The 15,824-nt window shown below is 37.9% G+C and overlaps 1 protein-coding gene across 1 annotated transcript in view; it reads left to right on the top strand.

The window, feature by feature from the left end:
- ZC3H6 (zinc finger CCCH-type containing 6) overlaps positions 1 to 14,875 on the top strand; it is a 75,955-nt gene extending 61,080 nt beyond the window's left edge. Inside the window, exons 11-12 of the mRNA XM_049784392.1 lie at positions 7,475 to 7,708; positions 12,715 to 14,875. Of these exons, the coding sequence (XP_049640349.1) occupies positions 7,475 to 7,708; positions 12,715 to 14,168 (1,688 nt within the window). The 3' untranslated portion in view covers positions 14,169 to 14,875. The remainder of the gene's footprint in view (positions 1 to 7,474; positions 7,709 to 12,714) is intronic.
- Positions 14,876 to 15,824: the final 949 nt, after the last annotated feature.

The raw sequence follows: 15,824 nt of genomic DNA, 5'->3' as shown, positions 1-15,824 counted from the left end.
TTTCTTCTGAGGCCTGTGCCAGGTCGTTATGTCAATGTTCACTCTTTTTAACTTCAGTACTGCACAATCCTAATCACAGACCAAAGCCGTGCATTCTGTGTAACAACTCCAAACTGTTTCAAAAGACATAAAAAGGACACGTATTTCTTTAGAATATTTTGTGTTTTTTCTCTGACAGCTAAAAGTCTTACTAAATATTCTCTTATACAGTGACGATTCTAACCACTTTTTATCTTCTCTTTATGAGCTGTTCAACAAGGAATTTTAGTGAAAGAGTCCCCCAGGTTAATGCTTATGATTGAACCATGTCATGGGGATTGTTGGACTTGTTCTTACGGCCCCCATATGCGCCAATAACGCCACGTGGCATTGCTCCTTTTTTGCATAGGCACATTAAAATGGGAAAATACTATACATACAAATAAGATCCTATCTAATAGAGATTAAATTTGTTTTTTAATTTTTAATTTTTAATATTTGAGCCACACCTGGCTGTGCTTAAGACTTATTCCTTATCTGCATTCAAGAATCACTGGTGAGGGCCCGGAGAGATAGCACAGCAGCGTTTGCCTTGCAAGCAGCCGATCCAGGACCAAAGGTGGTTGGTTCGAATCCCGGTGTCCCATATGGTCCCCCATGCCTGCCAGGAGCTATTTCTGAGCAGACAGCCAGGAGTAACCCCTGAGCATCGCCGGGTGTGGCCCAAAAACCAAAAAAAAAAAAAAAAAAAAAAAAAAAAAAAAAAAAAAAAAGAATCACTGGTGAACTCAGGACCATATGGATGCCAGTGATCAAACCCAAGTCAGCCACATGCAAAGCAAATAACTTGACTATTGATTTTACTATCACTCTAAACCCTTAAATCTTGTTTGAGTTTTAATTTTGTGTGTCATATTAAACATTACTCCGAGGAAGTTTTTTGGTTTTGTTTTGTTTTGGTTTTTGTTCTTTGGTGGTTATGTAAGAGTTTTTTGTTGTTGTTGTTGTTATTATTATTTTGTTTTAGTGACTGTTTTGTTGTTTTGTTTTGCATGTTGAAGATGCTTTCATTGCTTTGTTTTATAATTTTTGTTTCTTTGTTGGTTAACTATCTATATTCCTGAGGATCTACCTGTCTCTGTACTCTCAATTTTATTCCATTGGTCTGAGTGTCTGCCCTAGTTCTTATTATAAGACACTGTTTTGATTACTACAACTTTATGCTTTATAGTATAGTTTGAAGTTGGGGAGAGATAAGTCTCACATTTTATCTCCCCACCCCAGAATTCGCTTTGGCTATTTTGGGAATGGTATTTAAAAACTGTCTTTTAAAAATAGTAATTACTTTATTTAAGCACTTTGGTTACAAGATTTTTCATGATAAGAGTTTGGAGAGTATTGCCATTTTAATTATGCTAATCCTCCCTTTCTGTGAATAGGGTATATGTCTATTTCCTTGTGTGCTTTATTTCTTGTAGTTTTCTTTGTATAAATCCTTCATCTCTTTAGTTGACTCCAAAGTACTTGAGTTTCTGTGACACTGTTGTGAATGGGATTGCTTTTTTAATGTCTATTTATTCTCTATTATTAATTGTATATAAAAATGCCATTGTTTTTGCATGTTAATTTTGTAGCCTTCCACTTTGCTATATAAATCTACTGTTTCTAGAAGTTTTATGGTAGTCTTTAGTTTTTTAGGATGACACATATGTTAGACCATCCTTGCATTCATGAAATGAATCACACTTGGACCTGGCTTATGATTTTTATTAGCTATTGGATTCTATTTGCTAGTATTTTGTTAAATACCTTTGTGTCTATGTTCATCTGGGATATTGTTCTGTTAATTATCTTTCTCTTTTTGTGTGGTATCTCTGGATTTGTTATCAGGGTAATGTTTAGTACATAGAAATTGTTTTGGAGTAATTCTGTTTCTTCAATTTCTTGAAAGAGTCTGAAAAAGAATCAGTGATACATCTTCTGTAAAGGTTTGAAAGAATTTACTAATGAATCCATCTGGGCCTGAAATTTTTTTTGAAGGGTGATGTGTAGAGAGACTTGATTATCATTACAATTTCTTCAGTAGACATAGATTTCTTCAGGTGTTTCACATCATCTTAGTTCATCCTTATGAGATTATAGGAGTCAAAGAATTTACCACTTTCTTCTAGGTTCTCTTGTTTTCTTGGCATAAATATTTTTCAGAGTAAGCTTTGTGATCCTTTGAATTTCTGTGGTATCTATTATGGGGGAGATTTTTACTTAATTAACATTTCTATCTCCCTTATTGTAATTGGCCTCTTAATCTGCTCTGTTTCCTTTTGATTCAACCTTGGGAGTCAAAATTTCACCCATTCTTGGTTCTTAGTTTTATGACATAAAGACTTTTAAATAATATGTGATGATTCTTTGAATTTCTGTAGTATTTGTTGTGATGTTTCCCTTTCTGTTTCTTTTTTGGTTTACTATGGATTTCTTTTGTTTCTTCTTTGTGAGTCTTGATAATGGTTTGTCAACTTTGTTTTCAGAGAACCAGCTCTTGATTTCACTGATCTTTTGAATTGCTTTTTAGTTTCTGTTTCATTAATTTCTACTCTAAGTTTTATTATTTCCTTCTTTCTGTTGCTTTTGATTTCATTTGTTGGCCTTTTTCTAGCTTATGCTTTTCAGTTATATTATTTATGTGGACCCTTTCTTGCTTCAAGTATTTGAGTTTTTCCATTTCTTTTTATAATTACTTTCCATTTTCAAAGCCTTGTGAAAGACTAGTTTCAAAGAGAATAGTTGATAGAATATTTATTGTGACCAAAAATTTGATCTATCTTGGAAAGCTTTTTGTGTGCACTGCAGAAAAATGTGTACCCAATGTTTTGGTAGTTAAGGGCTCTAGATATAGCTACAGTCTTCCATTCCTTTGCTTAAGGATACTAATTCCTTGATGAGTTTTTGCCTATATGATCTGCCCAGTGGTGAAAGAAAAGTGTTAACATCTTCTACTCTTACTATGTTACTGTCTATGCCTTCCTTAATGTTTGCTAGCAGTTGTTTTAATATTTTGATGTACTGTCTTCTTAGGAGTGTGAATTCTTGATTCCTTCATATAAGGCCTTCTTTAATTTGAAGTCTTCATAATCTGAATGGTAATTTATCTGGATAAAGTATTCTTGGTGAGGTTTCATTTCATTCAGCTTTTTTTTTTTTTTTTGGTTTTTGGGCCACACCCTGTGACGCTCAGGGGTACTCCTGGCTATGTGCTCAGAAGTTGCTCCTGGCTTCTTGGGGGGACCATATGGGATGCCGGGGGATCGAACCGCGGTCCGTCCTAGGCTTGCGCAGGCAAGGCAGGCACCTTACCTCCAGCGCCACCGCCCGGCCCCTTCATTCAGCTTTTTAATGCTGTCCCTTTCTGCAAACCATTCTCTTATGGTTTGCAGAATCTCACCTAAAGGATATCCTGTGAGTCTTAGGGGTTTCATTTGTATGAGTTCCTTCTTTGATCTTACTGCATGACATTTCCCTTTTTTTTTTTAATTTTTTAACTTTATTGATTGATTGATTGATTGGTTTTTGGGCCACACCCAGCGGCACTCGGGTCACTCTTGGCTCTGCACTCAGAAATCACCCTTGGCAGGCTGGGGTACTATATGGGATGTGGGGAATTGAATCAGGTCCCTCCGGGGTCGGTCGCATGCAAGCAAACGCCCACCGCTGTGCTATCTCTCTGGCCTTCAGATCAGAAATTCTTTTTTTTTTTTTTTTTTTTTTGGTTTTTGGGCCACACCCGGTGACGCTCAGGGGTTACTCCTGGCTATGCGCTCAGAAGTCGCTCCTGGCTTGGGGGACCATATGGGACGCCGGGGGATCAAACCTCGGTCCATCTCCTAGGCTAGCGCAGGTAAGGCAGGCACCTTACCTCGAGCGCCACCGCCCGGCCCCAGATCAGAAATTCTTGATCTGTTCATTTGTAGTTGTGCATTTGAGCTGTTTTCAAACTTTGTCTATTGTACTAAGTATGGCAATGATGATAAATGTGCATATATTCTTATTTGGACTTTGGTTTTTCAGCCACATTCACCGATGCTAAGAGGTTAACTCCTGGCTCTGCACTCAGGAATCACTCCTGGTGGGCCCCAGGGGACCATATGGGATGCCTAGGAAGAAGGCAGGCAGAGACATAATGCCATCAAAGACATAAGACATCCAAACCCAGTCTAGAGCTCCAGTTTGTCACCCATCTGTTCCTAGGTTACGCTCCATGTGTCCCTCACTTTCCAGTTCCAGACAATGCACTGGGTGGAGAAATGGGGGGAAAAGAGTCAAAACAGGACCATAAAGGGAATTAATTCCCTTTCTAATCTCCCCAATACTTCCTTTGCCTAAGCAAAAAAAAAGAAACACAAATTAATTTTTTGTTATTGTTTTTTTTATGAGATCAAAGGTGCAAAGAAAGAGGACAAGGTAAAGTTACAGTGGGAAGACAGTCACCCATAAACAGAATTCTAAGAAGAAATCTCCTTGTTGACAATCCAATTTTGAATTTTCAGCCAAAGAGCATTAAGAAAAATAAAACAAAACCCATGCACAATTACTTTGTCCCTCAAGTCCCTAGATTGTAGTATATTATAACATTTCTTAGCAGTACACAAAGCAATCTAAAGCCACAAAATTTATGTAACTCCTTTAACATTGAAGGCATAATATTTTCTTTTTATAGTTCCATGCACATGCTTATTAGTTTAAGTTAAATTCAAAATTTTAAGTGGTTTTTTTAAGGATTAGTCAAAGGAGCACAGCCAAAACGGTGTTAGAGTGACAGTTGTTGTTTACATAGGCCCAGCAAAATATGGGGAGCATGAAAAGGAAAACCCTTGGCCTAAATACAAGGAGACCTTACCCTTGAAGTTTTCTGGCATATGACCAACTCTAGGCTCCAGGCACACTAGGCTGTCCAACCCAAGTCACTGTCTGCTGTGCCAACACACCTCCACTTTTCACATAGTCACTGCTGTTGGTGTCAGGTTTCTGTAGTTAAAGATCCTGGAATCTGTGCATATCCTACATCGAAGTCAGGATGCTTCACCTCACAATCAGAGGGCAATGCAGAGAGCCCTGTCCTGAAAGCAGGTCGTTGTTGTTGTTAAGTCTTCTGGGTATTAAGGGAAGTCTCTTTTGAGTAGGTCGATGTGAGAACAGCAGTAGTGTCTTCCCTGGTAGAGGACTGCTCCCAGGTGATGTTATAGACAACCTTGGTTGTTTCATAGATGGCATCCCTGGTTCAAGGGTGGATGGAGAATTCCCATTCTTCTGAGGCCTAAGCCAGGTCATTATGACAATATTCAGGGTGTAAGGTCCTATTGCATTACAAGATTTGTGTGTTCCTATCTCTATTAGATAAGAACTTGTTTGTATGTATAGTATTTTCCCATTTTAATGTGCCTATGCAAAAGAGGAACAATGCCACATGGCGTTATTGGTGAATATAGGGACCACTAGAAAAAGTCCAACAATCGCCGTGACTTGGTTCAAACATAAACTTTAAACTGAGGGACTCTTCTATCAGAATTCCTTATTGAACAGATCACAAAGGGAAGAACAGACAAATAGTTGGGAAAATAGTCACTGTATAAGAGAATATTTAGTAATATTCAAAAAACATGTATGTGTTCCTTTTATGTCTTTTGAAATAGTTGGGGTGTTAAATCCGGTGTACCACTTTAGTCTGTGATTTGGCCTGTGCAGTACTGAAGGTAAAAAGGGTAAATGTAGGGTAATGATGGTTGGGGGTGAGGGAGTGAAGGACCAGAAATGAGCTTCTAGGGGTGTGAGAAAGGGCAATATACAAGATGGACATTCTGCATATGCAAAACATACTTTAAACACAGGGATTACTATTAATATATACTGTACTGGTTTTGAAAATGGAGAAAAAGTTGCCAGTGACTACCTCAGCACAGCCCAGCAACCAGCTAGGCCTGCCTAGCCTCCCAGCACCCCAAGCTAGGAAGAAGACCTTTGGTCTGGGGTCTCCCCAAACCCCATGCCAGCAAGAGCTAGCCTCCAGATCAAGAAAGGATTCAGTGGAGAATCAGAAGCCAGACATCTGCCTACCCTCCTCCCCGTGCCCTTTCCCCCTAATGCTGAGGGAAGGGCAGGGATAACCTGGGGACCCCTATAGAGTAAACTTCCCAGAACCCATCTTTCTGGCTGCCTGGGCTGGCACCCAGGGAAGGCCAGGAGACCGGGGGAAGAAGAGGTGGATGGTTGGGGGCCTGCCTAGCCTCCCAGCACCCCCAAGCTAGGGAGAAGGCCTTTGGCCTGGAGTCTCCCCAAACCCCATGCCGGCAAGCTGCATGACATTTTCTGTCTTTAGCTTTGTTATTCTGATTACGTCTTGGATTTTTTTTTTTTTTGGTTTGGATCTCTCTTGACATTTGGATTTCTTGAGTCTGAATGAATGCACTCCTCAACTCTGAAAAAAATCTCGTCTGTGATTTCTTGGACTGTTGATTCTTCATTGAATTCTCCTTCCTGTTCTTCATTTACTCTGATGATCATATATGATTCCTCTTAAACTTATACCAGTTTCTTGGTGTACTGTTCATTTTTTTTTCAGGCTTTCTTTCTTTGTCTGTTGATTTCTAGAGTTTTTCTGCATTCCATCTTGAAGTTCTCTTATTTTTTTCCTTATCAGTTGTTAACTACTCTTGTTAAACCTTTCATTGAGTTTTTTATTTCACCTACCATACTCTTCTGTCATTTTTTATTGTAGTGTTCTCATTTCTGCTTTTATTTTCTTGAACTCCTTTTTTGAGTTCATTAAACAGTTGCATCATGGTGCCCCTAAAATCTTTATCTGAAAGGTTATAGAGTTGGTTGATATTGGTAGAGCCTTCTGAGCAGTTTTTCCACTCTATGAACTTGGAGACTCTTAGGCAGCTTCCCCATTGTGTTTATTATTCTCTGGAGGTGAGTCTTTGTAGTTCACTCCCCTATAAGAGCAGACTTGATGAGTCAGTAAGTGGCACCCCATAATTATGGACTTCCACATGAATATTACTGTCCAATATGAAATTGAAGTAATAGGCATCTTCCACATCCACATATGTGGTCACATATGCTACTGTAATTTCACTGTGGAGGGTGAAGTTAGTTCTTCTTCATCTTGTTCCCTTTGTGACTGTTAATTAGCTGCACTAGAGAAGCTGCTACAAAGTTAACAGGTAGGTCGGTGAATGATGCTTCTTTCAGAATGTATGTTTTAGATCAAACTAATGAGATAGGATTTAAAGTTAACTTACTATTCAATTAAAGTATATAATCACAAATTAATTCAATAATCATTATATAATTACAATAATATAGTGATATAATAATATAACAATATTATGATCACAGTAATATATGATTATTATTAGAGCTTCAGTTTTTTATGACTCACTGTGGGAATTTATGGTCCCATAAATCAGTGTCTCTGTATTTCTGTGTTACGTTGTAGATGGAATGTGGCATGGTGAATTTACCCAGCATCAATCTCCCATTGCTCAAGAGGCACCTAACCATGGTAGTGGTTCTGATGGCGGCAACAGTATGACAGACCATGGCTCCTTGCCTGCACCAGGTCTCCTTCCTGCAGTGCAGAGAGCTCTTTTTGTTAGACTAACCCAGAAATACCAAGAAGGTGAAGAACCAAGCAGCACTCAAACTCTGAGAGGACAAAGCAAGGAAGAAGGTATATTAATTACTGTGATAGCATCTTTTCTTTTTGGGGTCAGGGACTGCTCCCAGCAATACTCACTAACGTGGTTGAACTTTTTCAGTTCTAGAGCCCAAGAATGCAGCTCTGCTCAGGCCTGCTGGGAACTACTGGGGTTACCCTAGCAGTAGGTTTAGGGGTCCCTAAGGCCACATATGGTAGTGCTTCAAAGACATGCAGTAGTGAGGCTCCCACCACACTTTCCAGCATGCAAAGCATGTATCCCTGATCCCTATACTAGTTCACGTTCTGGCATCTTACCTGTTTTTTCACACAGTGGTTCTAAAGTGATCTTGTGTAGGTTAAAATTTGAAAAGTAAAAAGAATCTTAAAGTAGGATTATTTTCCCACACATACACATACAACCACAACCATACCTGGCATTCACAGAGATGTGGGGCAGTACCAGGAATCAAACATACCTTACATGGGGCCAGAGAGATAAGACAGTGAGTATGGCACTTGTATAGTTTGATCTAGATTTGATTATTGACATAGTGGGTGTGACAAAAGCAAAACGAATAAAAATAACAAAATTTTGGGCCAGAGCAATAGCACAGCAGTAAGGCATTTGCCTTGCATGCAGCCAACACAGGACGAAACCTGGTTTGAATCCGGCATCCAATATGGTCCCCCAAGCCTGCTAGGAGAAACTTCTTAGCACAGAGCCAGAAGTAAACCCTGGGCAATGCCGATTGTGGCCCAAAAAACCAAAATAATAATAATAATAATAATAATAATAATAACAACAACAACAAATTTTACCTTACAGAACATCACACATACATGATATATGCATTGTTAGTGACTCATTTCCTAAGGCTCTAGTTGTTTTTTGTTTTTGTTTTTCAGATACAAGGTATGTACAAGTCTTTTGTGTCTTGTTTTTTCATTTGCTTGTAAGGCAAGAACCCTACCCTGTACTGTATCATTGACTCCTTACCTTGCCATTGTGGAATAGTACATGCATTTTTTTAAATCTAAAAAATAATTTATTTGTGGTCAGAGCTATAGTACAGTGGGTAGAGCTCTTGTCTTGCATGTGACTGAACCAGATTTAATCCCTGATATTCCATATGGGTCCCTGAGTACCATGAGTATTTTTGGTTTGTTTTTTTTTTTTTGGGGGGGTGTCACACCCAGCAGAGTTCAGAGGTTACTTCTGACTCTACGCTCAGAAATAGCCCCTGGCAGGCTCGGGGTATCATATTGGATGCTGAGATTCAAACCAGGGTGCGTGCCCTATCTCTATGTTATCTCTCTGGCTCCCATGAGTGATTTTTTTGAACACAGAGCAATAGTAACCCCTAAGCATCACTGGGTGTAGCACACCAAGATAATTGTTTTTATTTAATAATTTATTTCCCCCTTCTTTTACTCTGCTGTTGTTTATACAATGACATACACATTTGGTTTTATCATTGTGGCAGTGGATTTCCAACATAGCAGAGCCACTGGAATCGCATCTACATATTATGTGAGGCAAATGCCAAAGATCAAAATTACAGCCTATAGACTTAATACTTGCAGATCAGGCATTTTACTACTGAACAGTCCCTGTTCCCTAAATGAAATTTTACTAAAGTGACATTGGTTTTAATATTGTAAATATTTTTTAGGAGGACGTTGTTTCCACACCATACCTACCATCAAAGTGTCTTTCATAACCTGTCATACTCCCTCTATCATCCTTTTAACCCATTGTTCCAACCATTGGTAACCTGAATTTTATGGTCAGAGTGTAAGGATTTGTTTTTGTTGAACATTGTCTCTTTTCTACATTTCTTTGTCCAGTTATAAGTGGTATGCTCCAGTATTTGTTCTTTTTTTCCTCTTTCTTTTCTTTGTTGTGGGTTTTTTTTTTCCTTTCGGTTTTTGAGTCACACCCGGCAGCGTTCAGGGGTTACTCCTGGCTCTACATTCAGAAACCTATACTAACAGGCTCAGGGGAACATATGGAATGCCGGGATTCAAACCACTGACCTGCATGCAAGGCAAATGCCCCGCCTCCAAGCTATCTCTCCGGCCCCTTTTCTTTTTTCATTTTCTTTTGGTTTTTGGGTCACACCCAGTGGTGCTCGGGTTACTCCTGGCTCTATGCTCAGAAATTGCTCCTGGCAGGCTATGGGGACCATATGGGATGCCGAAATTTGAACTACCATCTGTCCTGGGTCAACTGCGTGCAAGACAAATGCCTTACTGGCTGTGCTATCTCTCTGGCTCCTGTCCTTTTTTTTTTCTGACCTAATTTGCTCAGATAACCCTATAAGTTTTATCCATGTTGTGACAAAAGGAAATATTCCATGTTTGCTGGTGCGTGAATTGTACTCAAATGTTTAGATATACCATATCTTTCTGTTGTGTTTGTTTTGGTTTTGATTGGGGCCACACCTGGCACTGTCCAGGGGACAGTGTGATTCCAGGGATCAAATCTAGGGCTACAGCATATGTGTCCAATCTCCTTGAACTATTTCCCCATTTCTAGACAAATCTTTGTCTACATCTAAATCTTCGCTTTAATATAGAGCACTGCATTTATATGAATATTAAGTCAGTATAGGTGTGTATATATCTTTTTGAATAAGAATTTTTGTGTTATTTTGATAGATTACCTAGGAATGAAATACTAGTAGTTCTATTTTTTTTTTTGAAATATCCAAAAGAAATTTTGTGTTTGTATGATTTCAAGGATTGATTCCAGGGGTTCAAATATACTTTTATTTGGAGTCACACTCATGGTGCTTAGGGCTTATTTCTGGATCTGTGCTCAGGAATCATTCCTGATAATGCTTTGGGAACTATTTATGCATTGATCCCATGCAGAGCAAGTGCCTTAACCCTTGTTCTATGTCTTCAACCCAATGTACTTTTTAAACCATATCCCTACTCTAAAGATGAAAGTTTGTTTTATATTCATTACTCTATTCAAATTACTCTATTAAGTATGTAACAAGTATGTAACATTAAAGTTCCACGTAATAGCAACACATTAAGTACTAAAATTGAGTTTCGAAAAGAGAATCTATAACAATTGATTGGTCTGTCATGAGGCAACGTAGGTATCTTTAATTTTATGTTTATTTATTAAATCTTTGGGTCATGCCTGGTGGTGCTTAGAGCTAATTCCTGGTTCTGCACTCCTGGCTGGCTTAGTGGAACTTATGGGTTGCCAGGATTTGAAGCTGAGTTGGTTGTGTACAAGGCAAGCACCCTGTTTGCTGTATTTTCTCTCCAGATCCACCCTGCATGTATTTTAATGGATAGGAAGGAGACTCACTTTTCTAATTTCTGATTAGAAAAGTGATTTTCTAATTTGGTTTTTCTGATTTTCTTTTGGTTTACTTAAGAGAAGACTTTTAGAAGACTGCTTCTAAACTTTGTCTCTAATACATTAGTATTAAAAAAGCTGTAGAAGTCAGATCCAAAATGCTCTCAAAAACATACATTTTAGGGGCTGGGAAGGTGGCGCTAGAGGTAAGGTTTCTGCCTTGCAAGCGCTAGTGTAGGATGGACCACGGTTCGATCCCCCGGCGTCCCATATGGTCCCCCCAAGCCAGGGGCGATTTCTGAGCGCATAGCCAGGAGTAACCCCTGAACGTCAAATGGGTGTGGCCCCCCCCAAAAAAAAGTTAAAAAAGAACATACATTTTAGGGCATTAGTTTCATTATTTTTTCATGTAATATTTGAATTACTAATGTATTCACATAGGTCAAACACCTAAAATATTGACCTGGGGGCAGAGCCATTATACAGTGATAGTACAGTGGGTCAGGCACTTGTACGCAGCTAAGTTGGGTTTGATCCCTGGCATTACCCTGTGTCTGCCAAGAACAGCCAGGAACACCACTGGGTGTACCCAAAAAAAACAAAAATGGGGATCAGGGGAGTGGTTCAGGGGAGGGCACATGCCTTGTATGTGTGAGGTCTTGGGTTTGATTTCTGGAACCAAACAAACAACTGCTTAATCAACAACAAAAATTCAACATCAAAAAATAAAGTCTAGGGGCCGGGCGGTGGCGCTAAAGGTAAGGTGCCTGCCTTGCCTGCGCTAGCCTTGGACGGACCGCGGTTCGATCCCCTGGTGTCCCATATGGTCCCCCAAGCCAGGAGCAACTTCTGAGCACATAGCCAGGAGTAACCCCTGAGCGTTACCGGGTGTGGCCCAAAAACCAAAAAAAAAAAAAAATAAAATAAAAATAAAGTCTAAAGTCTCTATTTTGGTCGATCAGTTTTTATTGTCCTTTAAACAATCATTAGTGGTTTGCTTTCTTCATATTTTTAAAATATTTGTTACTTGGCAAATTCAGAACTATGAAATTTAATTCTTTAATTAAACAGTATTTTATATTCCCTTTTTCCCCATTTCTGCCTATTATACCATAAAAAGTTCTGAGTCCCTTTTAGCCAGTTTGAATAGATTTTTCTCTAACTAAAGGAAACTACATATGGTTTAGTATTATACATCGTTTTTGCTTTTTTGATATTTATTTTGGGCCACACTAGGCTATTCTCAGGTCTTATTCCTGGCTTTGTGTTTAGGGATCCCTGGTGGGACTTGGGAACCGTAAGGGGTACTAGGGATCAAACACAGGTTAGCTACATGAAAAGCAAATATTCTTTCTGCTATACTTTGCTTCAGCCCCTCATAGCTTCTTTTGAATTGATCATTGTTGTACTGTATCTTTTATTGTTCCTGTGTGGAAACATTAGTATTTCTATGATGCATTTTTCTAGAACTTGGGAGTACACTTATTTCAGAAATAGTATGCTTTTAATTAATTTTTACTTTTATACCAGCGGTGCTCAGGACTTAATTCTGGCTATGCTCAGAGATCACTCCTGAGATTTATTTTGGTGCTGGGGATCTTATTTGTATGCCATTGTACTATCTCTTGGCCATAGAAATAATATGCTTTTAAAATCTCACTTAAGACCAATATAAATACTTCATTCTTAATAATAAGTTTTCATCTGCATTTAGATGATACTGTTAATTGGTATTCAAGTAGTGAAGAGGAAGAAGGAAGCAGTGTCAAGTCAATACTGAAAACATTACAGAAACAAACAGAAACTTTAAGGAATCAGAAGCAAACTTCCACAGAACTCAGCACTCCTACAGATCCAAGACTTGCTAAAGACAAAAATAAAGGAAACCAAGTTGTTGACCCTAGACTTAGGACTATCCCAAGGCACGATATTAGAAAATCTGAATCTACCCCTCTGGATCTTAGACTTGCTTGGGATCCCAGGAAATTAAGAGGGAATGGCAGTAGTCATGTGGGCTCTTCTGTTAGTGGAGCCAAGTTTGATATACATAATGTAAATGCTGACTGTAATGTCAAACACAAAAGAGATGATGATGATGAAGATACAGAGAGAGAACTGAGAGAAAAAGCTTTTATAATTCCTTTGGACTCTTCCCCTGGTGTAGTGCTACAGGATCCAAGGTCACAACTGAGACAATTCAGTCACATTAAAATGGATATTATCCTAACCAAACCCAACTTTGCAAAACACATTGTGTGGGCTCCAGAAGACTTACTTCCTGTCCCTTTACCTAAACCTGACCCAGTATCTTCAATCAATTTACCTCTGCCCCCTCTTATAGCTGACCAGAGACTCAGTAGGTTATGGAACACAAAAAGTGATCTTCATCAAAACACCATTCCCACTGATTCTAAATTAGCTGCTAAAGCCAAAATTAACACAACAAACAGAGAAGGATACTTAGAACAATTTGGAAATGGGCATAGTTCAGGAAGTAAATTAGGAGATCCTAGGCTACAGAAAACCTTTGATCCTAGACTTCATAGACTTCACAATACAGAGTCTCATCAAACAGCTATGAAAGAGTCATATATATCAAAGGGTGCCCCACATTTGGCCAGATCAAATTCTGCTTCTTCACAGCCCTCTGGGACAGTAGCTAGTAATTCTGGTCCCAGGGCTTTACCTCCATATGCTCCTAAACTCTCATCATCAGTTCCACTGGGAACTACAAGTTCAGTTCTTAGCGGTATTAGCCTGTATGATCCTAGAGAGCCTGGTTCATCATCAACTTCAGAGCTAACAGCAGAAAATGGGGACAGCCAGAAAAAAGGTGGTGGCTTAAAAAATGGTGACAAAACTGAACCTTCTGGAGAAGCAATTCTACAGAAAACAACTCCAAATGTGGAAATCACTGATGATGGGGCAGCTAATCCACAGGCTGATGGTCTCAAGGGCTCCAGCACAGTTCAAGTTCCAGCAGTGCACAGTCTTCCTATTCAGGCACTAACAGGTTTAATTAGACCCCAGTACAGTGATCCAAGGCAGGGAAGACAGCCAGGACAGGCAAGCCCTACCACAGAGAATGATCCCAGTAGAGAAACAGATGACAAATCTCTAAAAGAGGTTTTTAAAACTTTTGATCCAACTGCTTCACCATTTTGTTAGCTGTTGTCTATTTAAGCAATTCTTTTCATTCTCGTGTCTATGACAGTCCTCTGCTGTTTTGTAACTGGTTTACCTCTATAGTTTATTTATTTTTAAATTATAAACACTTTTCAGCTGCTAGTATCAGAACCACATGAAGTTATATCCTCTAAAGCCTGTGGTATTTTATATAATATTTTTATAATTTTAAGAGACTGTAGTAATTGACATAGAAACCTATATATCATGTTAGCTTCAGTAAAAATACTTTTATTGTAAATAAAACATTATGAACTCAACATTCTGCTTGAAAATATGCCGGTTTCTTTCATAATCAATGTTTAGATAAATAATCACTTTTATAATGGTTGTTAGTTTCAAGCAATATGATGTACATTACTTTTGAGAAGCAGTATTTTGACTAGGGTTCTCTATTTGTCAAACAGAACTGATTAATACATAATGCTCACTGCTAACTAAAATGTAAAATGAAATAGAAAACGTTTTCTTAACCACAATTAGCAGAGCAGTTCGTGTTTAAGGCAATCACTTATATTAGTATTGGCAATATTATTTGTGTATACCGAGCATTTGAATGTCTGAGTATTTTATTGTATACTGTATCATTGAAGTTGGAAACAATAGATTGTTTGCTAAAGTGAAAAATTCCCATTCTGACATAAATTTTAACTTAATTTTTCATATAGTTATGAATTATTGCCAGTTACATGGTGATGTTTATATGTGTTTTGATGTTTTTGTCTCTAGCAGTATAATGTATTAATTTTGCAATGATGTAGCTGCAATAATTGTATTGATCATAACTTTGGCAGTTTTTAACATTTTGAAAGATCCAGTGAGAATCTGTATCATTGATGTTTTAAATGTCAAGGTTCTATATTTTTACTTATATAGCAAACAGGTTGAAGGTATAGTTGATTATATATGTGTACCAATAAAGAATCTTTTTCAGATATCACCTGACTGAAATTCTGTAATAGAGGGGGCTGCCTGGTGTTTTAAGTATTTAAAAGCCTTCATAGCAATCTCCCATATTGATTAGAAATTGTATTTTTATGAAAAGTTGTTTGTATTAATTCTCATGTATTAGAGTATATAATAATGGCAGCCCTGTTTGTTTTATACATCTTTATTATTGAAAGTAAGTATTATATCGATTCATATCTTGGACTTAAGGTATATAATGGTGTTAACTGATAAGTTCAGTAAAATACTCAAAGAAAAGTATTTCAAAAATAATGATAATAAGATAAATCAGTCTTTTAATAAAAATAACCTTTGAGAAGTGACTTTAGAAATATATAGAAAAACATTTCTGTAGGAACCTATTTGATAGCATTTGGTATAATATTAGTGTATATGCTTTCTCTTTACTTTTTAAAAAATCAGATTCAGTGCTAAAATGGGATTGCAGTTAAATGAAGCAAGAGCTAGCTATTTAAGTTTACTGTATTCTAAGAGAAAGGACAGTTGTTCAAGGAAATGTGAGTTCCTACTATTTATACTTCAGTTACCTTGTTACCAGAATTGACTCTAGGTAACATTTTAAATATTTAAAGCTTCCATAGGGAGTATTTTCTGCTCTATTGTCCTAATGAATTTTATAATTAATTGAAAAGTTAATAAAACTTACAGGAAAAACAAATAATGCTACAC

Source organism: Suncus etruscus, chromosome 12, assembly GCF_024139225.1.
Source record: "Suncus etruscus isolate mSunEtr1 chromosome 12, mSunEtr1.pri.cur, whole genome shotgun sequence".
Lineage (NCBI taxonomy): Eukaryota > Metazoa > Chordata > Mammalia > Eulipotyphla > Soricidae > Suncus > Suncus etruscus.
Note: the sequence above shows the minus strand (reverse complement) of the source record. Positions and strands in the feature narration are given on the sequence as shown.